Source organism: Suncus etruscus, chromosome 4 (genome assembly GCF_024139225.1).
Source record: "Suncus etruscus isolate mSunEtr1 chromosome 4, mSunEtr1.pri.cur, whole genome shotgun sequence".
NCBI lineage: Eukaryota > Metazoa > Chordata > Mammalia > Eulipotyphla > Soricidae > Suncus > Suncus etruscus.
The window spans coordinates 112924712-112949001 of NC_064851.1; the positions used below are offsets into that span (position 1 = coordinate 112924712).

Below are 24290 nucleotides of genomic sequence, written 5' to 3' on the forward strand. Positions count from 1 at the left end.
AGGAAACTCAAAGAAATGTGCTCTCTCTCTACCAGCGTTTACCCCTCCCTTCGAGCTGTCGCCTCAGCTCCCGGACGCAGACTCGGCAACAACCTTGCTCCCCCCCCCTGCCCTCCTGGCCAGCAGCCGTTTTAGCAATCAGCTAGCAGGGCGGACACCCCTCCCCCCGCTAGCTCTAGCTCGCTGCTGGAGCTCCCACAGCCCCTCTGGCTGAGGATGTCGAGGCAGCAGCCCCAGATCCAAAGCTCCCCAGAGCGCCCCATTCATAAAACCTTTTGGTGTTTTAAAAATTTAAATGTACACATAGGTATTAAAATATAAGTCTTTTTATATTTCTATTAGAAAATTTATTTTGATTCTTAAGGTATTTAAAAAAAATGTTAAAAATAATGTGGTTAACCTTTTTAAATAATATAGTTAATTTTATTGCAGTTAACACCCAGGTGTGCTTCATAATACCCTTAGTTTTAATTTTGGTCTTAAGTTCTAGGTGTAAAAATGCATCAAATGTCTTTAACTATATTTTATAATGTCTAAACATTTTGTTAATTTGGTATCTAATATTTTTTACAAATTATTCACTTAAAGTCTTCAAAGTAAAAACAGTTGTTTTTTAAAGTCAGTTTTTTATACCTTTAATAATCATAATTCATGCTCTCGTGTTTAATCATAAAAATTTTAACACTTTATTACAGCTGTCTTACTATTCTACTGTAAAACCAATTTATAACAAACCTGTTCATTTTCAGCAAATAATATCATACTTCACAGTGGAAACTCCTTCTTCAGTGCTCCCCTAACCATTTCACTTAACAAAATTTTTTTTAACTGCTAACATTTTACTTCATGTTTTAAACTTCAAATTAAAATTGTTTTAAAAATGTTTTGTGTTAAAGCTAAACCTTAAAATTTATTTTCAGCAAAGTTCCACTCCAGCTACATTAAAAAAAAATTTTTTTTTACAAACATGCCTGCTAAATATTTAAAAGCGCTTGTCAATTTTTCTAATGCAAGTTTTCAATAAATCCTCTTGTCTGTTCATGTGTGTGTGTTATGCGTGAAAGTGGCCACAATGTTGTGTTTCATGTTGTTTGTTCTGTCTGTCTATTTATTTTTGCATTTCATAATAAATACAATTTTTAAAGTCTTATTCATTTTTGAAATTTCAATTAATTTTTTTATCTGGCTTAGTCTGGTCATCTAACTGTAAAAATCCTGCTAAAAAATCCTGTGCTAAGCTGGCTTTGTCCTAACAGCATGGCAGAAAGTGTGGGGAATGGTAAAATCCAAAATTTTTCAATGGCCATCCGGAATAACTTTTCCCTGAAAAATTTCTGAACTTTGCAATCCCCAACTTTCCTGCTATGTGTAATTTAAGGCCTATAAAATATAAATTTGTAGCAAAAAAAATAGCATCTAGCTTTAAAATATAACTAATAAGTTTAAAAGAAATCATTTAAGTTCAGGTTAAAAGTTTTTGAACAATTGGCAATTGTTAATTATAAAATTTTTTGAATGCTGAAGTCTGGCAAAAGTCAGCAGGCATTCTCGTAGCATTCAAAAATAATCATTTTACCTCCTGCCAAGTTGTTTTCTTATAGACCTCCTACAGCTTCCTGCAGTCCTGTCCTCATTCACTTCAAAAAAGCCTGCCACCCCACCTGCTAGCTGCCATTCCTGCGAACCTGTTTCTGACTGACTCCACCTTTGACAATGCTGAATTTGGTACTCTGCCTGGCTGTCCTTAATGCCCACTGCCACCAACCACCCCCTTCGCACCAAGGCTTCATTAATTTGTTTGCTCCACTTGACTCTCCCTTGCAAGACGTTGACAACACCTCTGGTTCCTTCCCTTCCCCTTTTATGGTGCCGGAAACATAGCCAACTCCCCTGGCGATGTCAGCTCAACCTCTCCCATGCCCTAAGCTCTTCAGAACTCTGCCTGCTTCCCCACCCTTCCAGCCCATGCTGTCCTCCGAACCCCACTCCTCTTCTCAGCTCATCCTTGTCATGATCAATGCCTCCGCCCAAACGCCTTCGGTACCTGCTATTCACCCACCTCACCGGCCTAAATTGCTGCCTTAACCGCCTTACTTCACCAATGACACCAACCTTCTGCGATGCGGTATGAAGCTTCAACAACGTGGCTTAACTTTAAAACTAGTGGTGGAACTTGAACTTTGCCCCTTGGTACCCAATATGATTCCCCCTATTGAAAATTGTAATCAAATTCTTGTCGTTGATTTCTCCTTTCAGTTCATAATTGCCCCCAATTCAACGTTTTTTGCCTGTTTCACTGGTTTATCTCCCCCATTGTTTTACATTTGTTTCTTTAGTCCTAGAACTACTATGTTTTGGTTGTTTTAATGCCTAAATTGACTGTTAAATCAAAAATTGCCTTATTACCTCTTAAATATAACCTTGTCTTTCTCCCGCTGCAGTATAAAAACAAACATTGCCTCCACCCCAGCCTTATTGAGAGGCCTGGGTGTTACTGGTGTAAGCACAAAAATTTATTCATTGGTTCATACTCTAGAATCTGTTAATGCCTTATAACTGTTGTTAAAAATGTTTACAAACTTAGAAAAAGTTTACACTACTTAACTGTTGAATCCCTAGCAGTATTAGAGCAGAAAAACTGCCGTGGTTTAAATTTGACTTTTTTTGAGGGAGGGGGAAATTTGTGTCATCCTCAGAGAAAAATGTTGCTTTTTAAAATAAACTTGGCTTAGCTAAAGATAGCATTAAACTTGTGGAAGACAGTCTAGAGAATAGAAATAGACAGAGGGATTAAGATGAGTCCTGATATAAAAATTGGTCCTCTACCTCATCCTGGCTGTCTAAGCTGCTACCTAATTCGGTCCTTTCATTGGCTTTTTGCTAATTTTTCCTTTGGCCCCAAGGCATTCTGTCGCCTCACAAGTTTGTTAAAAATCCGGTTACTGAGATTGCCCTAAGGTTCAGTATAGGTCCAATATCAGTGGCTCTCCTAAATGCACCCCGAATAACTTGAAGCCTTGGATATACCTCTGAGCTTTAAGGAGTTTTGAGTATCTGGCTAAACGCCCCTGCTTGCTCTGCTCCTGGCTGTGGAGATGCCCATGACGGGGATAGCTTGGTGCTAGTGTCTGGGTGCAAACATGGCATTCCTAATATTTTGCGCGCAAAAACTTTTAATTTGGTCTCTTGTTGCCATGTCCAGTACTGGAAGCCCACCAAACGACCTAAGACAGGCTACTCCACCCACCTTGCTCTTCTTCTTTTATTATTTACAGGAAAGGGGGAACTGTGGGGAGCCTAGCTGATGAAACCTGGGACATAGGACACCTCAGTAATTCCTAATCTGGTCACCCACGTGACCAAAAGGCCCATGCCTTGAGAACAAAGGAAATAGACAAAAAATAAAGTAATTCAGAGCAGCCCAATATATCCAGCCAGAAAGAAAGATATAGAGTTTGCCTTTGTGTTAGCAAACATTATTAAGAACTCTGTTTGAATCTTATGCCTTTTAGTAAAACGTGCTCAGGTCTACCTCTTTGCCCCTCCCTACTACCTGCCCCAGTTTATGCTAATGAATGCTTGTAACTGTGATTGGTGTAAAATTTGTAACACCCCTGACGTGTTTCAGCCCTTAAAAGCTGATCCCCAACAATAAACTTCCCTTTTTGAACAGCATGCGTTGTCTTGAAGGCTTCTGTTACTAATTTCTCTAGTTCTTCTTTACAGGTCGGTTCTGCTCGAGTGAACCCACTAATAACTAGCAACTTTCATTTCCACACCCCCGCGGGTCGGGGGACTCCCACGAAAGTTGCACTCCATCTGTGTACTTTTCCTATTGTGGCTTGCTAACATGCTTTTTAGTTTCTTCAGTTCCATTTTTTAGGATTCTCGCATCTTCTGAAAGAGTTCTTTGAGTTTGTTAAATTGTTCGTCTACAGGGCCCGGAGAGATGGCGCAGCGGTGTTTGCCTTGCAAGCAGCCAATCCAGGACCAAAGGTGGTTGGTTCAAATCCCGGTGTCCCATATGGTCCCCCGTGCCTGCCAGGAGCTATTTCTGAGCAGACAGCCAGGAGTAACCCATGAGCAACACTGGGTGTGGCCCAAAAACCAAAAAAAAAAAAAAATTGTTCGTCTACAGATTGCTTAATTTTGAAGTCTTGTGTCTCTCAGTTTCATTGCTAAATAATTAAGTGTTGATTTTAGGTCCTCGTCTATAAGATTCGGGTGTTTGGGTGAACTTGAATATTTGCCAGGATTTCTCTCTAAACAACCCACAGTAGTTGTCTTAGTTTCCCATTGGTCTTTGCAGTTAGTGCAGGTTGTTAAAAGCAGGTTGTTGTCTTTGCAGGTTGTTAAAAGAAGTGCTAGATCCAATCTATGATATATTAAAATATATATAATATATTGAAATGGCATCCACATGATTTGGAAAGTGAGTACTGATAGGAAAGAAGAACGTTTCAGTAGTGGCACTGGAACCCAGAAAGAGACTGAGGAAAAGCTGGAGAAAAGGCCCCTTTCAAACTAGGTAGAGGAAATTAGGTCTGAAGCCTCCCTGTTCCAGCCAGACACAGGCCTCACTCTCTCCAGGGAACAAAGATTCAGCAATGGAGCTGGACCCAGAAGGATGCTGTTAAAGACCCAAAAAGGCAACCTCGTTTGTTTTGTTGGAAGAGATTAGGGTGTAAGATTCCCTATTCCCTCTCTGACACTAACCTGGCTGATTCCAAAGGACAGACGAACAATGATGATAGTGAAACCCAGAAGAAGACTGAGGGAAGGCTGGGGAGGAGGCCCCATTCAAGTTTGGTCAAGGTGATTAGACTGAATGTTAATATTTGATTGATTTTAAAATCTCTCAATATTGCTAAAGAACACACATTAGCATTTTGACTAATTGAAATATGATAGCTTGTTTCTTAATCAAAAAGATACTAACATTTAAAGATATTCACTTCAATAATTAATGGGCTCACACTGAATACTTTGATTGATTTTTAAATCCCTCAATACTACTAAATAACACATATTAGCATTTTGACAGATATTAGTTATTCAATTTTAATAATCTAATTTTGTATGGTAAAAAATTCTTCATTTATCATTTCTTTCTTGAGGGATTAAATAAGGAATGGTGTCTGTTATCAGAGAGTGACAGGGGACATTTTTAATATGGTGATTATAATAATTATTTCCTGACCAAGTTTTCATATCATATGGATAGATTTGCAGTAATAATGAGAATGTCACATACTAGGGGAATATAAATAATGCTAGAAGCCTACAAAAAAAACCCCAACAATTTGAATATTTTAAAAATATTTTCAAGTTCTTTATATAATTCAAAGGATAGTGGATGAGATGGTCCATGTATCTCCAAACAAAAATTTATTACTGTGGAGTAAGAAAAAATGTGCTTTCTTTTTCCCCTCTTTTGAAAAGGCACAGTAAATATTGGGGAGATTAGAAAGAAAATTCCCTTGGCCTAAGAGATACAGGGTTTCTCTGCCCTTGAAGTGTACTTCATGGGAATAAATACAGGCTCCATATATATTTTGATATGCTCTTTTATTCTCCTGTAAATAGTTTTGGGGTGTCTGGAAACTTTCTGCTCAGTTGTGGATAATAAAATAAGACATTTGTAACTAGAGATCTTGGTATTTGCACAGGTCATAATATGGAGCCTAGGATAGAATCTTTCTTTATGGTTTTAGAAGTTCTCTTCCAATACTGTTTTAATCAGTCTTTTTTAATTGATGGTCTTGGTGTTTGCACCGATCCTAGGATGAAGCACAGGATAGAATCTTTTATTATGTTTCCAGCAGTTCTGGTCAGTTACAGTTCTCTAAGTCAGATCTTTGGAATTAGAGATTTTGGTTTGTTGTACAGATCGTAGGCCATAACCGAGGCTAAGGTATTTCTTATTGGCATCAGGATAATTTCTGCTGAGTTATGGTTGTTGAAGTCAGTATTCGGTAGTCAGTGATCCTGGCTTTTTCCCAGATCAAAGAATGATGTGATCCATATAGTTTTTAAAGACACTGACACCATAAACATTGTTCAGTTAGCCTCAGGAAACAAAAAGAAATGATACACATTTCGCATAACACAAGTGATATAACAAGTAAAATAGATCAAGGCTGCCCTGGTCAAGGAACGTCCAACAGGCCTGGATGTGGAAGAGCTGACATAGATGACTTACCTATCAGTATCAGTTTTTGTGCCTCCCTGGTGCCTCTTTTCTTCTGGGAAGGTTGGTAGTCTCTATTTACCGACGTCAATTTGACCTCTGGCAATGTATATGAGCATTTAGGCATAGTTAAAGCATAGCGTAGGGCCTAACTGTTCAGGCATCTTGGTCAGTATCTGTGAATTTGAGGTTGGCATGTTTCGACCTGTTCTTACAATTACTGTTTGTGAACCAGAGAGATCCCGATATCCCCAGGTTTATTAGTAGAAAACCACCTCAGACTCAGTGTCTGAAAAGAGCTCAACTAGAGATGTCCTGGCTTCCAAGCCTAGAATCAAGTGAACCAGCAGGTGCTGGTAGTCTTGGACACTTTCCAGTGTTCCATATTTGGAATGGTTAAGGATTCAACAACAGGGTTGACACTAAATAGGATGCCTTTGTTCAGTGGGAAGAAAAAAATGCAGTGTTTACTTAGTGTTGGACATGGGGAAACCTTGGCACTTAATGTAGTATAAAGAGAGAAGGTTGCAGAAATTCTTAATGTATCCAGATGGTGGAGGGAGGGGAATGCCAGTGAAGGGAATCTGTCATGACAAAATCAATGCAAAATCTGAAGATTCATCTCACAGCCTCACTCAGCTGTCACACCACCAATGACAACAGAGGTCCCTTGGGGGGGGCAGACATAGGCAGTGAATGGGCTAGAACTGAAGATTCTATGCAGCATCCCAGATGCCACCAACTGAATTTGACCAAAGCTACTTTTTGGGAAGACCACAGCCTCAAAACTGCAGAGACAGCCAGATTGTAGGGGTTCCAGCAGCAGGAAGATGAGAAGGTTTCCCCAGACAGACTTCAGCCCAGGTACCAAAGGCCTTTTCATCCCAGGTGTCTTCAGCACCCTACTACAGAAGTTGGAGACAGAGAAATCATGCCCTGACAATGGGCAACTAAGGAGTAGCTGATTCAAAACCTAAATCTGGGTCACGTTTAAAAATTAACTTTCCACTTGATCCTATTTATATCTGTTACTATATTGCTGGATAAACTATTTGTTCTATCTATATAGGTCTTAATAGGTACTCTTGTTCTGTGCCTTATTTCACACAGATTAATAAGTATGAAACTCTAGTGATTTGATATTAGTTGGCAGATTTCCTTGAAATACATACTGCCATTAGATCTTTAATACTCCCTTGTTATCTTAGTGAATGTTTCCTAATAGCTATAATGGTTTATAATTTATATCATTTAGCAACTTACTCTAAATTAAAGTATATCTGAAACAAGTTCTAATGTTTTTGTCCCAAAAAATTAATGGAAATGAAACTTGGGTGATCTGGACTTGAATTATAGTAATCAATCTAATAATATTTAGCAACTTATTTTTAAAGTAAGTGTTTGTGCAGAAAGTTTATAATGTTTATGTTCAGATAATTCTATAAAAAATTGTGACATGTATAAGTTAATAACATGAAAAAGCTGACTTTTTTGAAAATGATGTAGTCAAAATTTAACCTATGATGCCTTTACAGTCAAGAATTTTTGTGGAATATTGTTGTTTTGTTCTTGTTCAGAAAGAAAAAAACATATATGTGTATTTCTTTATATGTATTTCCTAAGTCTGTGTTGTCTTTCTACTTATGTGTTAGTAATTATAGAGTATGACATCTTCTGAGGGATAGATACAATTGCCTAATTATAACTCCTTATCCCCCTATATAACATTGTGACAATATCCATTTTAATATTTCATGGACCCCATAACCTCACATATCTTATAAAAGAGAGGAGTTCCCATCTATTAGGGATAGAACTTAAAATTTATATGTTTAAGCGGATCCTAAACCATAACAATTTGTCATGTTGAATTGATTTAAGTTTCAGTTGCTTTGAGATTGGCCATACACCTTGAATTTTTATCTCATCTATGTAACCAGGGGCAAGTTTTGAACCACCCTGGAAATGACTTGCAGGCATGGCATGCATCATAAAACCATGGCAATGCCTTGAAATGAGGGCATGACTCATGATACCCTGAGAATGACAAAGTACTTTTGAGAGCTCAAGGGGTTTAGTGTAATGCCTGTTAAGGATAGCCACCAAAAAGAAGATAAAGAAGGATAACCTTTTACTTTTCCTGGGACATTGAAGAATGATCAGAAAAATTATAGGATAGACTGATGCCTGCAGTAGGAGCATATGTCCAGATGTTTTCGGAGAAAGATCAGTCTGCTTAATCTAGGTTAATTTTATTTAATTCCTCAGATTTCACAGTGCCTATGCAAAATAGCAGCCACACTTATCACTTTGAAAAAGCTCTGCTCTAAGGGTTCTTCTCACACATGTAATTGACAGCTCTGGTAGTACTACATCTTAGATCCTGCCTCTTGTGGAGAATAATAAATGGTAGTTCAGATGGAGAGTATCTCCTATCTAGCAATTTCAAATTTTGTGTTTAGTACACAGAAAAGGAAGAAATGTACCTAAGCAAAAATATTCTAATGGAGCAAAACATCTTGATTTTCTTCCTATGCAGAAAAACATCATGTTTTTCCATGAACAGAAAAGCATCTTGTTTGTAATCCTAGACAGCAAAACATGTTTTTCTCTTAAGACAGCCAACATCTTGATTTTCTCCCTAAAGAAAGTCTACATGCTGTTTTTCTTTATAAAAGTTATACATCTTTTTTGTGCCTTCAAAAGAGCACTTAGACTGTCTTTCTCCTTTCCTTATTGTATTCACTTTTAGTACATTTTTGGTATTGTTCCTAACCTGATTAGCAAGGATGCATTATAATAATTCCCATCCCTACATAAAATAAAGTGTTGTTGGAATTATTCCCCAGAAATGACATGTGGATGTTTTTCTGGAACTGTAAGTTCTATCTATTCACTCAGAATCTGACTTTACCAGCTTTACTTACAATTAAGAGATTATTTTCACTTGAGATCTTACGGAGTATAAATATAGTTTTCTTTTCTTTAAAAGTTGATAATGATTAAATTCTAGATCCAGCTGCTTACAACTATATATGGCCAGTTCTATACACCATAGTATCTGACTTAAGTATCTCAAGGTGACACTTTCATCCAGGATACTTCCTTTGATTTTTCTCTCTAATATGAATAAGTTTGTCTATATTCTTAATCTTTGCCATATATAACTACTTAATGATATTTAAAGATTTTGTTTTATATTGCTGATTGTACTATTTCTTCTGATTCCAGACTACACTATATGTCTAGATTTATAAGACACTTCAACAACACCAGGTAAAATAAAATGATTTTTCTATTGAAGAATATCAAAATAGGGAAGCTTCAGCAGGTAGCATGGGGGAGCGGTTTGGCTTCATGTCCCAGGCTTTTTGGCCAAGCTTAGGGGAAGATAGGAATTTCAGCTATCCCCCAAAGCCTTCTTTCTACTTCCTCCCTGACCCCGGGGCTATCCCCGGCCAACTGCCCAGGGTGCCAGCAAGGTGGGTGCTGGGGAGGAGTTTAATGGGGACCTCAGGCCTCCCGCAGCCCCCACCCTGCACAAAAGGGGAGTGCTTGAGAAAGTTGATGGCGATTTTTCTTCCCACTATTCCCTATTCTCAAACCTCATGGGGCTATTGCCCCTGTGCCTAAAGTTTATATAGACTAATAGGATATCATAGAGTTTAATCCACTTTGCATTATATAGAATGTAATATACTGTCCTTTCCTCTTTAGGCGCATTTCTAGTACTTTATCCACTCATCCCACCACCTATTACCACACATTTAACCCTTTTTACCATCAGTTCTTGGCTCCTCACAAGCAGATCATTATCCCTACTAAAGCCAGCTGCCAAACAGCTCTCAAAGTGGAAAAATAGAGTCTCCGACTTAGAAGGAACCAATACTCTGTTGTATATTGATCTACTTTCAGCACCCTCCTTTCCTCCACCTCCCTTCATTGCATACATGTGCTTTCTACCTTACTCAGTTACTGAGAAGTCCTCACTCAAAGACATTTCCTGATATGGGACAGCTAGGAGCAATTTTGAAGACTCCAGAAAGTCATGTTTCGAACTTAACTCTCCCCCGACTATTTCCAAAGAGATAAAAGGGACATGTATATCTCCCTTGAGTATCTTAAGTATATTTCCTTAACATTTGTAACTATTATTGAATAATCTCTTATGTTGTGACAATTTCCCCCATTGTTTTTGGTTTTTTGTTTGTTTTATTTTTGTTGTTGTTGTTGTTTCTTTTACTATTTGTTAAATAGGGAATTCTGTAAAAAGAGCCTTTCTGTTTAGAGTTCATGTTAGAGCCAAGTTACCAGGATTGTTGGACTTGTTCCCTTGGCCCCCATATGCACCAATAATACCTTGTGGCATTGTACCTCTTTTGCATAAACACATTAAAATGAGAAAAAAATTACAATGCAAACAAGGTCTTATCTAATAGAGATGGGAACACAAATTTTGTAATGCAATGAGGGCCTTACATCTGAATATGATCATAATGACTTCGCTCAGGCCTCATAGCAACAGGCATTGCCCATATATCCCTGAATCATGGATATAAAAAGGAAAGAAAACAAGGTTTCAGTAGGCCTCTTCCCTTTTATTCTGCCATAAAATATAAACTTGAGTTTGAATGATCTTCTTTCTTTCTCCTCCCTGTGGGGGACAATATTTTCTTGGTCATAATGCTTTTCAAACCCTGTAAAACTGTTACAGAATGTGCAGCTGCGACTGCAAGATGAGATGAAATGACGTTGCCTGTTTGAAATAATGCTTGTTTTTTTGTGAAATAATACTTGTTCTTTGTGCTTCCCTAAAATGTCCTCTATAAAAACCCTGCTTGATCCTTGCTCAGAGTCTTTGTTCACTGGCTTGCTCTGAAGAGCGCCATGAGCATCGAACCTGACGCACCAGAGTAAAAAGTCCTCACTTTTGTTATTGCATGGTCATGTGTGTCTTCATGGGACTCCCAGGGACGCTGAAGGATTGAGAATTAATCTCTAGACCCTAACAGATACCCTCTACTGAGACATCCACAATTGTCTATAACATCACCAGGAAGCAAAACTCTACCAAGCAAGACCCTACTGCTGCCCTGGCATGGACTTACTCCAAAGATGGTTCTCTCAACAACCAGAAGACTTAGTTATAGCAGCAACCTGCTTGCAGGGCAGTGCTCTCCGCATTGTCCACTAATGGTGAGGTGAAACTAGAGGACACTCAACATCATCCTGACTTCGATGAAGAAAATGCACAGAAACCAGAATCTTTAACTACAGAAACCTGACACCAACAACAGTGAATCTGCAAAAAAATTTGACCTGGACCACGGAAAATGAACCAGGGATTGGACAGCTTAATATCCTGGAGCCCTGAGTCAGTCTTATGCCAGAAAATTTCAGGGGTAAGGTCTCCTTGGACTTAGGCCAGGAATTTCCCTTCCATTTTCCCGATATTTTACTGGGCCTGTGCAAACAAAAATTGCCACCCATATAGTTTTTACTGTATTTTTTTAACTCTCATCCTTTAAAAAATAAGAGCTTACTAAAATTTCTGCTAGTATTTTAATGACTTCATTGATGATTCAATAATATTAAATATGTACTTGCCACTGTAGAGTATGAAATTAGGGAATGTAAACCAACATAGAGAACTCTTTATGCTCTTTATGTACTAACAAAATTAATAAATTTTTATGGCTTGGGAAGAGAGGGTGCTTTTTAGTTTGCTGATGCTTTAGTTTTACATAGCACACTTGTTAATGTTGAAGTGTTCCAGCAACTATGTAGATCTTGCAACCTACATAAAATTCTTTGTGAAACCACAACTGAACATAGCCAGATACACTTGGAGACATCTCCAGATGTTGGTTTAAAGTGGGGCACAAGTGTAACAGTTTAGGGGTACAAGTGTAACATTTTAAAAAATATATAAAAATAATAAGCCTTTTGCAAATAAAAAGTGATGTAATGAATGCTTGAAACAGTAAAAAAGCATGTCAAAATTTTAACCAGGGGTCACTCTACAACCTATAGGAAGGAGTCGACCCTAGCTAGAAAGGAAATAAAGTCTGTTTTCTTGAGTCTGTGAGTCTCCTTTTGGTCTCTCAGTCATAAAACTGCTCACTTTCCAACAGCTACTGAACATTTTCTTTAACTTTCTCTCCCATCTCTTTAGTTTTTCTTTCAATTTTTTATTTCGTTTTTCTAATCATGTTACTTTTGGTCTTCCTGAAACAATTGTATTACGATCAGTTATGTCAACTAGGTGACATATTTATTTTCATCAATAAATAAAAATATTAAAAAATTAAAAAAACAAAAATAAAAATAGTAGATTATCAAAAGAATACTGAAGAACAGAATACTGAAATATGAAAAATATCAATATTTTAAGCATTACTGTATATATGTAATTAAATATTGTATGGAAATATAAATATTTTTCAGTAGCTTAGTGGCAATTACAAGTAGAAATAGTCATGGTGTCATATAGAATATTCACTAGGCTAAAACTTGGAAATAGCATAGTATAGAACCAATAGAATTTATTAAAAAGATTAAAATGGTTTATAATAACTATCAATTTGACAGCACACAGTTTGATATCTTTCAGTCTCCTTTCCTAGATTACAAATATGTTCATTTTTTCTCACTGAGCATTCTTTCTTTTTTAAGTTTTTATTAAATATTAAATAATTGTAAATAGGGAACTTGATCTATGAAAGTTATGTTTACTTTCAAAAGAACTTTATATTTTAATGTATATACTTATTTTTTTCCTGATACCAGATATTTTTTTCTGAAATTTTCTAAAATTTGTTTTTGATAAGTAAATTAACTGAATCACTCTAAGATAAACAATTACAAAGCTATTCATGATTTTCAGTCAATGACTAGCCCATATCCTTTAACCAGTGCATAGTTCCTACCACAAATGACCCCAGCTTCCCTCCTGTCCTTACAGTCAAGCTTTCTCCCATATCTGTCTTTGTGGTGGACTTTTTCCCCTCTCTTTTTTCTCTTTTATATATTGACACTGTGGTTTGGAATACTATGACTGAAGAGGTATCAGGCATATCACTTTATTTCCTTTCAGCACCCAGTTCTACTCTAGAATGATCATTTCCATATCATCATTGTCTCTTTTCTAATTACACTCCTGCACTATCTGTGGCAATCTTACTAAAATATACTGGTTCTCTTGTCCCTCATATCTATAGTCTCAATGCCACACTATCTTTTTTTCATGTTCCACAAATGAGTGCAATCATTCTATGTCTATCCCTCTATCAGCCTCATTTAGATTTTTTAAATAATAATATATTTATTTAGCACCACGATTACAAACATGTATGTAGTTGGGTTTCGGTCATAGAAAAAGAACATCCGGGCCCAAAGTGATAAAACAGTGGTAGGGCATTTGCCTTGCATGCAGTCATTACCAAATTGACAGTGTTTGGATTCTGGCTTCCCATATGGTCCCCCAAGACAGGAGCGATTTCTGAGCACATAGCCAGGAATAATCCCTGAGCATCACCGGGTGTGGCCCTCAAACAAACAAACAAACAAAACATAAAAAAAAAATCCCCTTTCACCAGTAAAACATTCCCACCATCAATGCATTCCATCTTCCTTCTACCCATTCCCCTGCCTGTATTCGAGAGAGGCACTGTATTTTTCTCATTTATTACCATTGACATGGTAATTGTTACTGCAGGTATTTCTCTAACTGCACTCAGAAGTCTTTGTGGTAAGCTTCATATTGTGGGCCAAACCTTTTAGCCCTCATCTATATTTTCTCTGGATAATATTACAATACTGTCTTATATTTTTCTTAAATCCCATATATGAGTAAGACTATTCTGTGTCTATATCTCTCCCACTGACTTAGTTCACAGAGTATAATAGTTCCTATGTCCATCTATGTATAGGAAAATTTTATGACTTCATTTTTTCTGATGGCTGCATAGTATTCCATTTGTATATGTACAACAGTTTCTTTACCTACTCCTCCGTTGTTGAGCAACTGAGTTGTTTTCAGATACTGGTTATTGTAAACAATCCTACAATGAATATATGTGTGGGAGGCATTTTTGGATAGTGATTTTGTGTTCCTAGGCCCTAGGGCATCTTCCTAACAGTGGTATAGCTTGATCATATGGGAACTCAATGTTCAGTTTCTTGAGGAATCTTCATATTATTTTCCATAAATGCTGGACGAGATGTCAGTGAAAGAGTGCTCCTTTCTCTCCACATCCCAGTCAGTGTTGATTGCTTTTGTGCTTTATGATGTGCGCCAATCTCTGTGGCATGAGATGATACCTAATTGTGGTTTTGATTTGCATCTCCTTGATGATTAGTGAAATGGAACATTTTTTATTTGTCTTTTGGTCATTTGTCTTCTTTGAGAAAGTGTTTGTTCATTTCTTCTAATATTTATGGAGTTACATGTTCTTTTTTCATCTTCAATTCTTTCAGTATGTTGTATATATTGAAATTAGCCTCTTATATGATGGGTATTAGATGAATGGTTTCTCCTATTCTGTGGTGGCCATTGTACTCTAGTCACTATTTCCATTGAGAAGCAGAGATTCTCAGTTTAATGTAGTCCCATTTGTTTATCTCTGTTTTGCTTTTTTGGAAAATGCTTTTTCTTCCTTGAAAATGCCTTTAGTATCAATGTCAGGAGCATTTACCTAAGTGTTCTTCTATAAACTTGATGGTTCTGGGTATGATAGCAATATCTTTTTGTTGTTGTTTTTTTTGGGTCACACCCAGCAGCATTCAGGGGTCACTCTTGGCCCTACGCTCAGAAATTGCCCCATCTTTAATCCATTTGTTTTAACCGTTTTGCATAGTGTTAGAAGTCTGAGGTGTTTTTTTTTGTTTTTTTTTTTTTTTTTTTGGTCAGCATGTGACTGACCAGTTATCCCAACAGCATATGTTGAAGAATTTTTTGTTGCTGTATTTTGCATTTCTTGACAATATATAGAAGATTAATTGATTTTATGTCTGGGGAAGATATTCTGAATATACAAGTATATTCCATTCATGTGAGTCTGTCTTAACTCTAATACATTACTGTTATAAGGACTATTGCTTTGTAGTATAATTTAAAGTTGGTTAAAGTAATGTCTCCCATATTCTTTTTTTCCTGTGGGTTTCTTTAGCTATTCATGGATGTTTATTGTTCACAGTGAATTAAGATCTATTTGTTCCACTTCTTTGAATAATATCATAATGGGTTTCCTAAAGAGAATTGCATTAAATTTGTAAAATGCTTTGGGGAGTATTACCATTTTAATGATGTTAATCTATAAACAAGATATATATCTTCTTTTCCATGTGTCTACTTTATTTCTTGAAGCAGTGTTTTGTAGGTGTTTTTGTACAGGTCCTTTACCTCTTTATTTAATTCAACTCCAAGATATTCGAGTTTCTATGGCACTTATGTGAATGGGATTGATTTTTCAATGTCTATTTTCCATCATTATTTGTGTATAAGAAGACCATTGATATATGCATATCGATCTGGTAGCTTGCCATTTTGCTCTATGAATCAATAGTTTTATAAAGTTTTGATGGAGTCTTTCGTGTTTTATAAATATAATATCAAGTCATCTGCAAATGGCTAGAGCTTGACTTCTTTCTATCCTATCTGGATGCAATGGATATCTTTTTCTTGTCTTATTTCTATGGCAAGTAATACCAGTACTATGGTCAATAGAAGTGCTGAGAGGGGGGCAGCCTTTCTGTTGCAGGTTTTAGAAGAAAGACATTTAGTTGATTTCCCTTGAGTATAATATTTGCCATTGACCATATAAAGAAAAATGCTTTCCATTCCGATCTTGTTGGAAGTTTTTTTATCTTGGAATTTATCAAATATTTTCTCAGCATGTATTGATATATTAATAAGGGTTTTATTCTTTCTTTTGCTGATATAATGTATTATGTTGATTGATTTGAGTAAGTCAATATATCATTTCATCTCTGGAATGAAAATTACTTGGTCATGTTTGACCTTAGGCAATAGATTGCATTTGCTAGGATTATGTTGAAGATCTTTGCATCTGCATTCATCAGAGATATTGGTGTGTAGTGTATTTTGTTGTTGCTCTTCTGTCTGATTTTGGCATTAGTGTGATGGTAACTTCATAAAAAACTTTTGGTATGTTTCTATTTCTTTAATTTTTGTAAGAGTCTGAAAGGGACTGGTTTTAGATACTCTTGAGAGTTTTTCAAAAAACTGCTAGTAAATATATTTGGGACTGGACTTTTGTTTTTGGGAAGAAGAATTTAAATTATAATTTAGATTATAATTCAAAGAGTGATAAATCTCAGGAGTGATATGTCTGGTTAGAAATGCTACATAATCCTGCTTCAACCGTGTAAGATTACAAGAGTTGAAGAATTTAGGATTTGTTCCAGGCACTCATATCTTAGCATAGAGTTTCTCAAAGTAGTCTCTTATTACCCTTTGAATCTCTGTAGTATCCCGTTTTCATTACTAATCTGGTTTAATGAGTTTCTCTCTCACTTTATTTGTGAATTTTATTATTGGTATATCGATCCGTTCAAAAAAATCTTTTCTTTAGTTGTTCTTTTGAATTGTTCTTTGAACTCCACTTTATTGATTTCTGCTCAAAGCTGTGTTATTTCCTTCTATCTGTCTATTTCTGATTCATTTTGTTGATCAGTATCTAATTTTCTAAGTTGTGTTATTTATGTAGGCTCTTTATTCCTTCCTAATGTGTCCTCGTGAAGCTATAAATTTTCCTCTTAGAACTGCTTTGCTGTGTTCCACAAATTCTAGTAAATTGTATCTTCATTCACATTTATTTTGATTTTCTTTTTGATTTCATCTCTAACCCAGTGATTATTCAGTAGTGAGCTGTTAAATTTCCAGGGGTTAAATTTTTTCCGTCTGTGTCTTCCCATTTTATATTTACATTTAACCGCTAGATTATTAGGAAATGTCCATCTTTGTCCCTTTTTAATTTTCCAAGTCTAAAATTTGTATTATCTGATATTAATACATGCACTACAGCTTTATTAATAGTGTTTTCTTGAATGATTGTCCACCAGCCTTTGCTTTTGAGGGTTTTTTTGTTCTAACTCTTCAGGTGTGTTTCTTGTAGGCAGCAGAATGGTGGATTCAGCTTGTTGATCAATTTTACTAATATTGTCTTATAAAGGTTGCATTTAGTATTTTGACTTTAAGTTTTACAGTTGCCACGGGATTTTGTGTCATTTTTGAATACGAGTATCTCTTGGTATGTCTTGTCAAAGAGAAGACCTTTCAGTTTGTCTTTTAAAGCTGGTTTTGTGTCCATAAAATTTCTAAGCTGTTGTTTATTATGACTCTATGAATATTTTCTTCAAACCTGAACATGATTCTGGCTGAGTATTCTAGGTAAACATTCATTCATTGAGATTTGTCCCTATATCACACCACTGCCTTCTGTTCTTGAGGGTTTCTTGTGACAAGTCTGCTATATATCTTTTGATGCTCCTTTGGATGTAATTTTTTCTTTTGATCTTGCTTCTGTCAGTATGTAATCCCCATCTGTGAGATTCGTCATTGTGAATAGGATGTGTCTTGGGGTGCTTTTTAGGAACCTGTTTTATCTGGTATTCTTCGGGCATTGCATGCATTCTTTTGTTCAGGAAGTTTCTCTGCAATGATGTCCTTGACTGCTGATTCTTCCTGGATAATGGGACTCCCATGATTCTTATGTTGTTTCTGCTAAGTTTATCAAAGACTTCTACTTTCGTCTATTCACATTCTTTGAAGATATTTTTACATTCCCCGAATGTTTACTTTAGTGTGCTTTTCAAATCTCTTCTGTTGTATAGAGTTGTGATGCATCTCATATTCCAACTCACTAATTCAGACCTCAGCTAATACTCTGTTGAACAGACTTTAGTGAGGTTTTTATTTCATTCTGTTTTTGTTCTCAGAAATTATTCATAGCAGGCTCAGCAAAAAATATGCCATGCATGGTTAAAACCTGGGCCAGACATTGTAATGTAAATACTTCTCTCTGTTATCTCCCGCTTCTCCTGATGATTTTTAATGGTTTTGTTTATGTCTCTTTTGTAAATAAACTGAAGGTTTATAGATATCCAGGTACAGACATGACAAATGCTTTTCAGTTACATATATATAGTATATGTAAACTTGCCATAGTTTGTTCAAACGTTATCACCAAAATTCTTATTAATACCAGCCCAAACACTGTCATTGTTGGAGATTTTTCGCATTGCTGTCTCAGCAGGTAATCACAAAATGGTCAAATAGGTGATGCCATAGTGATGGGTACATGTTTTGATCTTGTGTTTGATGTATTTTGTTTAACACTTTTTATTCTATTGAAATTATACTGCTGCCTCTATCCAGATTATGGAGAAGGCACAGTATTCTATTGTACATTACCTATTCTTTTTGTGCCAACTGTTCTTAACATTTGGTATTACAAATTTTGGAGGGTCATATGCTCATTTTTTCTTTAAGTACATTTAATTCTACTGTCCTATTATATATATACATATATATGTGTGTATATATATATATATATTACTTCTTCATGAATACTGACTTGTATTTAAAATTAAGTCCTTCTATACAGTTGGTAAGATATCAGATTCTTTTCCATGGCTCGCTAGTGTTTTCAGCTCATTCAATTTTATTTGGAATCTTATATCCTCGAGAATGCTCTCTTTTAGTAAGTTGAATTTATTGTCAAAATGCTTGATTTTACAGGCAGGTGCTGCTTATTTTCTGCTAAAAATCCTTTGAGTTCTGACAAGACTCAAGAATTGTGTTTCTGGATTTGTCTGGGTCCCTCTGTCCTATCAGTGATTGCAATTGAATTCTTTAGATTTCTTATTATTTTTTTAGTATTGTGGAGCTTTGCAGTAGAGGTTTGGATTCCTAGTCATTTGATAATAATAACTATTGAATTTTTTATGCTAGGCAGTTACTAACCATATATCTGCCATTCTGGGTATTTTTCTTTTATTGCAGTATTATTTGAGTATGGCCATCTAATTGTCATCTATTCTGTTAAGTTAACTAAGATAAAAAGATATATCTGAGAAATAACACTGCCAATACCCACCAACCAACAACATACAAGATGACTGCAGGAATGTTTTCATGCATTAGCATATCAACAGTTTTGTGTTTAAAGGATAGATCCCATGAGATGACAACCCTAGATTAGTGTCAAGATAAGATGTAGCATGACTGAGGAATGGCTCTCACCTGTCTCTACAGTTTGGCTGCATTGGGTTTCAGGATATGATTGATGGGCACACCTATGTTCTAAATTATCCTTCTAGGTGTAGAGGAGAGGACATTGGACAGAAACTATTTTTCCAAAGGAGAGGCATATAAAAATAAAGGAGAGCAGGTTGTGGCTCCATATGTACAGATTTCAAGTTACAGGTCTGGCTTTTATTTCAAGATTCTGATTTTATAACATTTGTAGAACACATTATTCTATAATCTCTATCCTAAATAGTTCTCTACAGAGATTATTTTCTGAAGCACTGAAATTTGGACTTCAGCATTTCGATTTTAGGACATATATAGCAACCTATCAGATGATTTAAAAGGAGAAGAAATCAACTTAGGAAAATGTCAGTGAGTTCAAATTTGAATCACAGAATAAGTTTATTCTTTTTTCCTGACCCAACACAAGAATTACTTTGACCAAATTAATGCAGGTTTCTTCTATATTAACTGTTGTTCATATTTATAGTTCACTGTTATATATATATATATATATATATATATATATTGTTGTTAACAATATTAGTACCCTCTATATGTTTTAAATCTTAAAATAAAAGCATACATAATTGTGACTTCTTGTTTATAAGACCACAATTAGAAAGTATCATATTTGCTGGTGTATAAGATGACCCTTCAACCCATAAAAAACTTCCTAAAAGTTGGGAGTCATATTATATGCTGGTATACGGCATGCTGAAACTTGTTCCAGCTTCAGGGATGAGTGATCCGCACCCCTCTTACTTTTAAGAAGTAATTTACTTTTAAGACTTTTAGGAAGTTTCTCATGGGTTGAAGGGTCATCTTATACACCGGCAAATATGGTAGTTTGTTCTAGAAGTCAGCTAAATGAACATGTTCTGAATTGTTTGACCAGTACTGATAATCATTGTTTTCTTTAATCCTACACTAGCCAAAATATTGGTATTACTCTGTAAGGCTGCATATTTTAGTGTTTTGTTATTGTTCACATGTAAATATAAAATATAAATGTTTCAAATGTATAGAACCAAAGTTTACCAGATATATATAAATCTATTAATATTTCACATATTAATCATTAATTATATAAAATTTGTGTGATTATGAACAATATTGCTAAATTAATTTAAGTATTTGCAATTAGTGAACAATTATGGACTGGCTATGTTATTTAATCATATATTAGTAGATATTTATCTTCTTTGAATTATCACTCTTAGATAACTGGATTTCTTTGAGAGTCGAAGAAGTATGCAATTAATAAATTCTAAGTTTTTCATATCTACTAAAACAATCGAAACATTGAAAAGAGTGTGATTCATATTTTAGAAATTAATTTTCAAAAAATGGTACAAATTGATAAGTACTGTATTACCAGTAAGGAAATGCAAGTTAAGGGAGAGAAAATACTTTATACTTTGAAAACTTCTTTAAAAAGATTTGAAAGGCTTCCATAAAAATTAGAAATCATTATGAAAGGCCTTCATTATGAAGGCACAAAAGATGGGGAAACATATATTCATGACTTAGAGAAAGTAATGGTGTCAAAATAACAATCCTACCCATATAGAAAATGATTCATTGCAATTTCTAGAAATGTGCTGATATGCTTATTAGTCATCAATATATATTCATCATAAGTGTATTTTCATCTTCAGAACTTTGATTCTTTAGATAGGACTATTAATTTTTGTTACTATGCTTTTTCTTTTTTTCTATATTTTAGATATTACCTCCTTATCTTATGTTCAGATAAATGTTCTTGACTTTGAATGCTGCCTTAATTTAAGAAAAGGAAAAAATTCTCCAAAAATTATGTATTTCTACAGAACTACCATCTTCTACTTAGCAAGCAACAGATTGTACTTCTAAAGAAGATAGTAATTACTATATTTATAATTTATATTATAGTAATTCTACTATAGTATAGTAATTCTAGAGAAGTACAATCTGTTATTTGCTAAATGATTAATTATTACGAAACCAATGCTAATTCATTCAGTCTATCTTTATACGTGAACTCTGGCATACATACATTCTGTTGTGCCAGGAGACAAGATATACCTAAAAATTAAATTTGAGACTTTTTATTTATAATCATAAATTTAGGTATTCTTTCTAGAATTGTGATAGAACATTTCTTCTATAGAAAATGCTGGAATAATCTCCTCTATGGATCATTGCTTTATCGCTAGAGCAATGAAAATTAGTAGAAAAATGATTATACGCAATTGCAGAAGAAGATAAAAATCAGTGGGTAAAACTTCAAATAGAGTTGAGTTTTGAGCCTCAGGAAAATAACTTGCAGGTGGTGGGCCACTGTCAATACTTCCTCCCACACCCATTTCATAGCAATAGGGTGGTCCCCAAGCAGGATTGCAGTGGCAGTGATGTCGATTGTTGCAGATTCCATGCATATTGCATTTCATAGGATCACAATGTGTTGTGAAGTATGAGATATGGACACAGTGTCGTTCAACACAAATATGATTTTCTCCACATTCAGTACCTTCTACTACTTCACCAACATCAGGTGTGTATGCCCCATAATGGTAGTCAACACCCCAGCAATGGAGACCATTAATATTAGTTGAAATAAAGGTAAGGTGATTTTGCAGAAAAGGAATTGTCTCTATATTCTCACACTGAATCCTTCCACACAGAGAATCCTTTAGAGGGCATGGCTTATAAAAAGTAGTATTAAAACCGCAATTACCAAAGCGGTCACCTTTACTATTGACGTCTATGTAGCAAGTAAGACTTGCACTCTTAGCTTGGTTTCCAAAAATGCCTCTGCATTGTTCTTCACGGTTGTTGCATCTCTTTCCATAACAAAATCCACCGCCTTTGCATGAGAGCCCACCCTGCACATAAACATCCTCAGGACACTCATGGTAGGTTCCATTGCACCATTCTGGAAGATCGCATTCATTTTCCTCTTTTCTACACAATGTTCCTGCTGGCAAAAAATTACATTTCCTGCAACAAAGTCCAAAAGCACAAACAGCCTCCGGTGCCATTTTGCAATTTGTCTCACAACATGTATCATTTGCACAGGAACTAATCGTGCCACAGTCACAATCTTCTCCTTCTTCAACCTTACCATTCCCACAGGCTTTCAGTACTGCAATTTCCTCTCTAGGTGGTGGAATTGACAGGCAATTTAGATATGCCTTATAATAATCACTGTAGCTGCAGTTACTGAAGATAATTGAGAATATGTTTCCATCATTCATAATACACCAATCGCCTAATAGCCCACATGCACAGTTCTCAGTATCGATATTAATATCAAGAGTAGTAGCAATTACTCTTGTTAATATAAATGCAGTATAATCGATGGTATTATCTTTTTTAACACAAAGTATAGCTGAATTCCAGAAGCTTCTACATGCAGTCCCTGGATAAGCATAGCCTTCATATTTCTGGTTCTCTGCACGGTAAATTAATACTGCTACATTATGTAAAATGAGTTGGTTAAAATTTCGTTTCTTCCACAGTTCAAATGAATGTATAATTTCCGCTTGGTTTGAGCTATATAATATATGAAGTTTGTCAGTCCAGATTTCAATGCCCATTAAAATTACTGTTAAATCAAATTGCATATAATTTCTACTTACTTTGCTCAATAAAGACATTACTAAAGAAATTGTCAAAGTGATATTAGATTGATAGTCACGATACAATAAATGACCAACTACAGATGCTAATTTAAAATATCGTTTGTGGGTCCACCAGCCCATAGTTTGACTCTGCTCAGAAGTGATTAATTGGTCATTACTTTTAATCTTGAATTCCCATTGAGATTCTTCATCTGTTAATCCAAATCTCCTGGCTGGGAACTCTTTCTTCTCACTGACCAGTTTGTATACCAGATGTTCAAATGTGGTTGAATTTAACTTTGGCTCGATTTTATAAACAGTGTTGCTTTTCTGTAAAATTCCTTGAAATCCCCCAAAACAGGTATCGAGGGAAACATGAGAAAATGGGTCCGCTTCCACGTAACCATAATAGTAGCAGTTGCTCTGGATGAAAGGATGTTCCTGATGGAGAGTACCCTGATCAGTGTAGGTGAACACTGGCATATTCCTGGCCAACAAATGTTTAATGACTTTTATGTGGACAACTTCTCTAAGGCCATCAAGCTTCATGCTGTAAGAGACCCACTCTGAAGACTTCTTGCTACTGTCAGAGTCTGTTATCTTCAAGGGTATCATTACTTCTGGTCTACCTTTCTCTTGAGAGTGTAAAACTCGTGAACATTCACTGTGAAAAATTAGCACCTCTAGCCAGAGCAGCAGCAGCTGCATGATCACTCGTAATAGTTCCTCACATATGATAATTCATCTTCATGAAGATCTATTGGTAAGGTCAGTGGAGGAGAGGGCTGAAAGAATCATTGTTGCAACTTGTCACCTCAGTTTACTCTAAGCAGTGCTGACCTTAAATATGTGTCTTCTTACAATGTCACTTCATCAATGCAAGGTACTGAAAAAAATTAAGGCAAATAGACAATAAATAATTTTTGAAAAATAACAAGACAACAGAAAGTCAAGGCTAAAATTACTTAACACTTTATGTGCTATGTGCATTTAGGTCAAAACATAAGGCGCTATTCTGAATTTCATCTTCTTTGAAATAATGATGAGGCAGAGTGATTCATAATGTGCTTTAATGGATCCCTAAGCATAGCCTCAGCAAATCTGTCTAATACAGTGTTCTTTCAATTCACACATGGTTCAGCATGCTTTGCTCTTTAATGTGCCTAACATACCACTAAAATAACAATTTAGGTAATATAAAACACAATGTATTAATTTA

At 35.6% G+C, this 24290-nt stretch overlaps 2 protein-coding genes and 1 pseudogene across 2 annotated transcripts in view; 1 reads left to right on the plus strand and 2 right to left on the minus strand.

Moving 5' to 3' along the window:
• LOC126005982 (prefoldin subunit 3-like) overlaps positions 1–24290 on the minus strand; it is a 1144584-nt pseudogene that overhangs the window by 531648 nt on the left and 588646 nt on the right.
• Positions 1–24290, plus strand: part of GLRA3 (glycine receptor alpha 3) — a 559340-nt gene that overhangs the window by 239439 nt on the left and 295611 nt on the right. The window lies entirely within an intron of this gene.
• On the minus strand, positions 139–23779 carry LOC126007194 (disintegrin and metalloproteinase domain-containing protein 20-like). Its single transcript, XM_049772671.1, has 2 exons — positions 21697–23779; positions 139–272 (listed from the first exon to the last, which is right to left on the minus strand). The coding sequence occupies exons 1-2, from the start codon at positions 23777–23779 to the stop codon at positions 139–141; spliced, it is 2217 nt and encodes a 738-aa protein (XP_049628628.1).

What these genes read in the sequence shown, in the direction of transcription:
- LOC126007194 (XM_049772671.1), bottom strand. Translation starts at nt 23,779, where the DNA reads ATGCAGCTGCTGCTGCTCTGGCTAGAGGTGCTAATTTTTCACAGTGAA. An exon ending in TTATCTTCTTCTGCAATTGC is followed by an intron (nt 273 to 21,696) that starts GTATAATCATTT and finishes AAACACCAAAAG; the next exon opens with GTTTTATGAATGGGGCGCTC.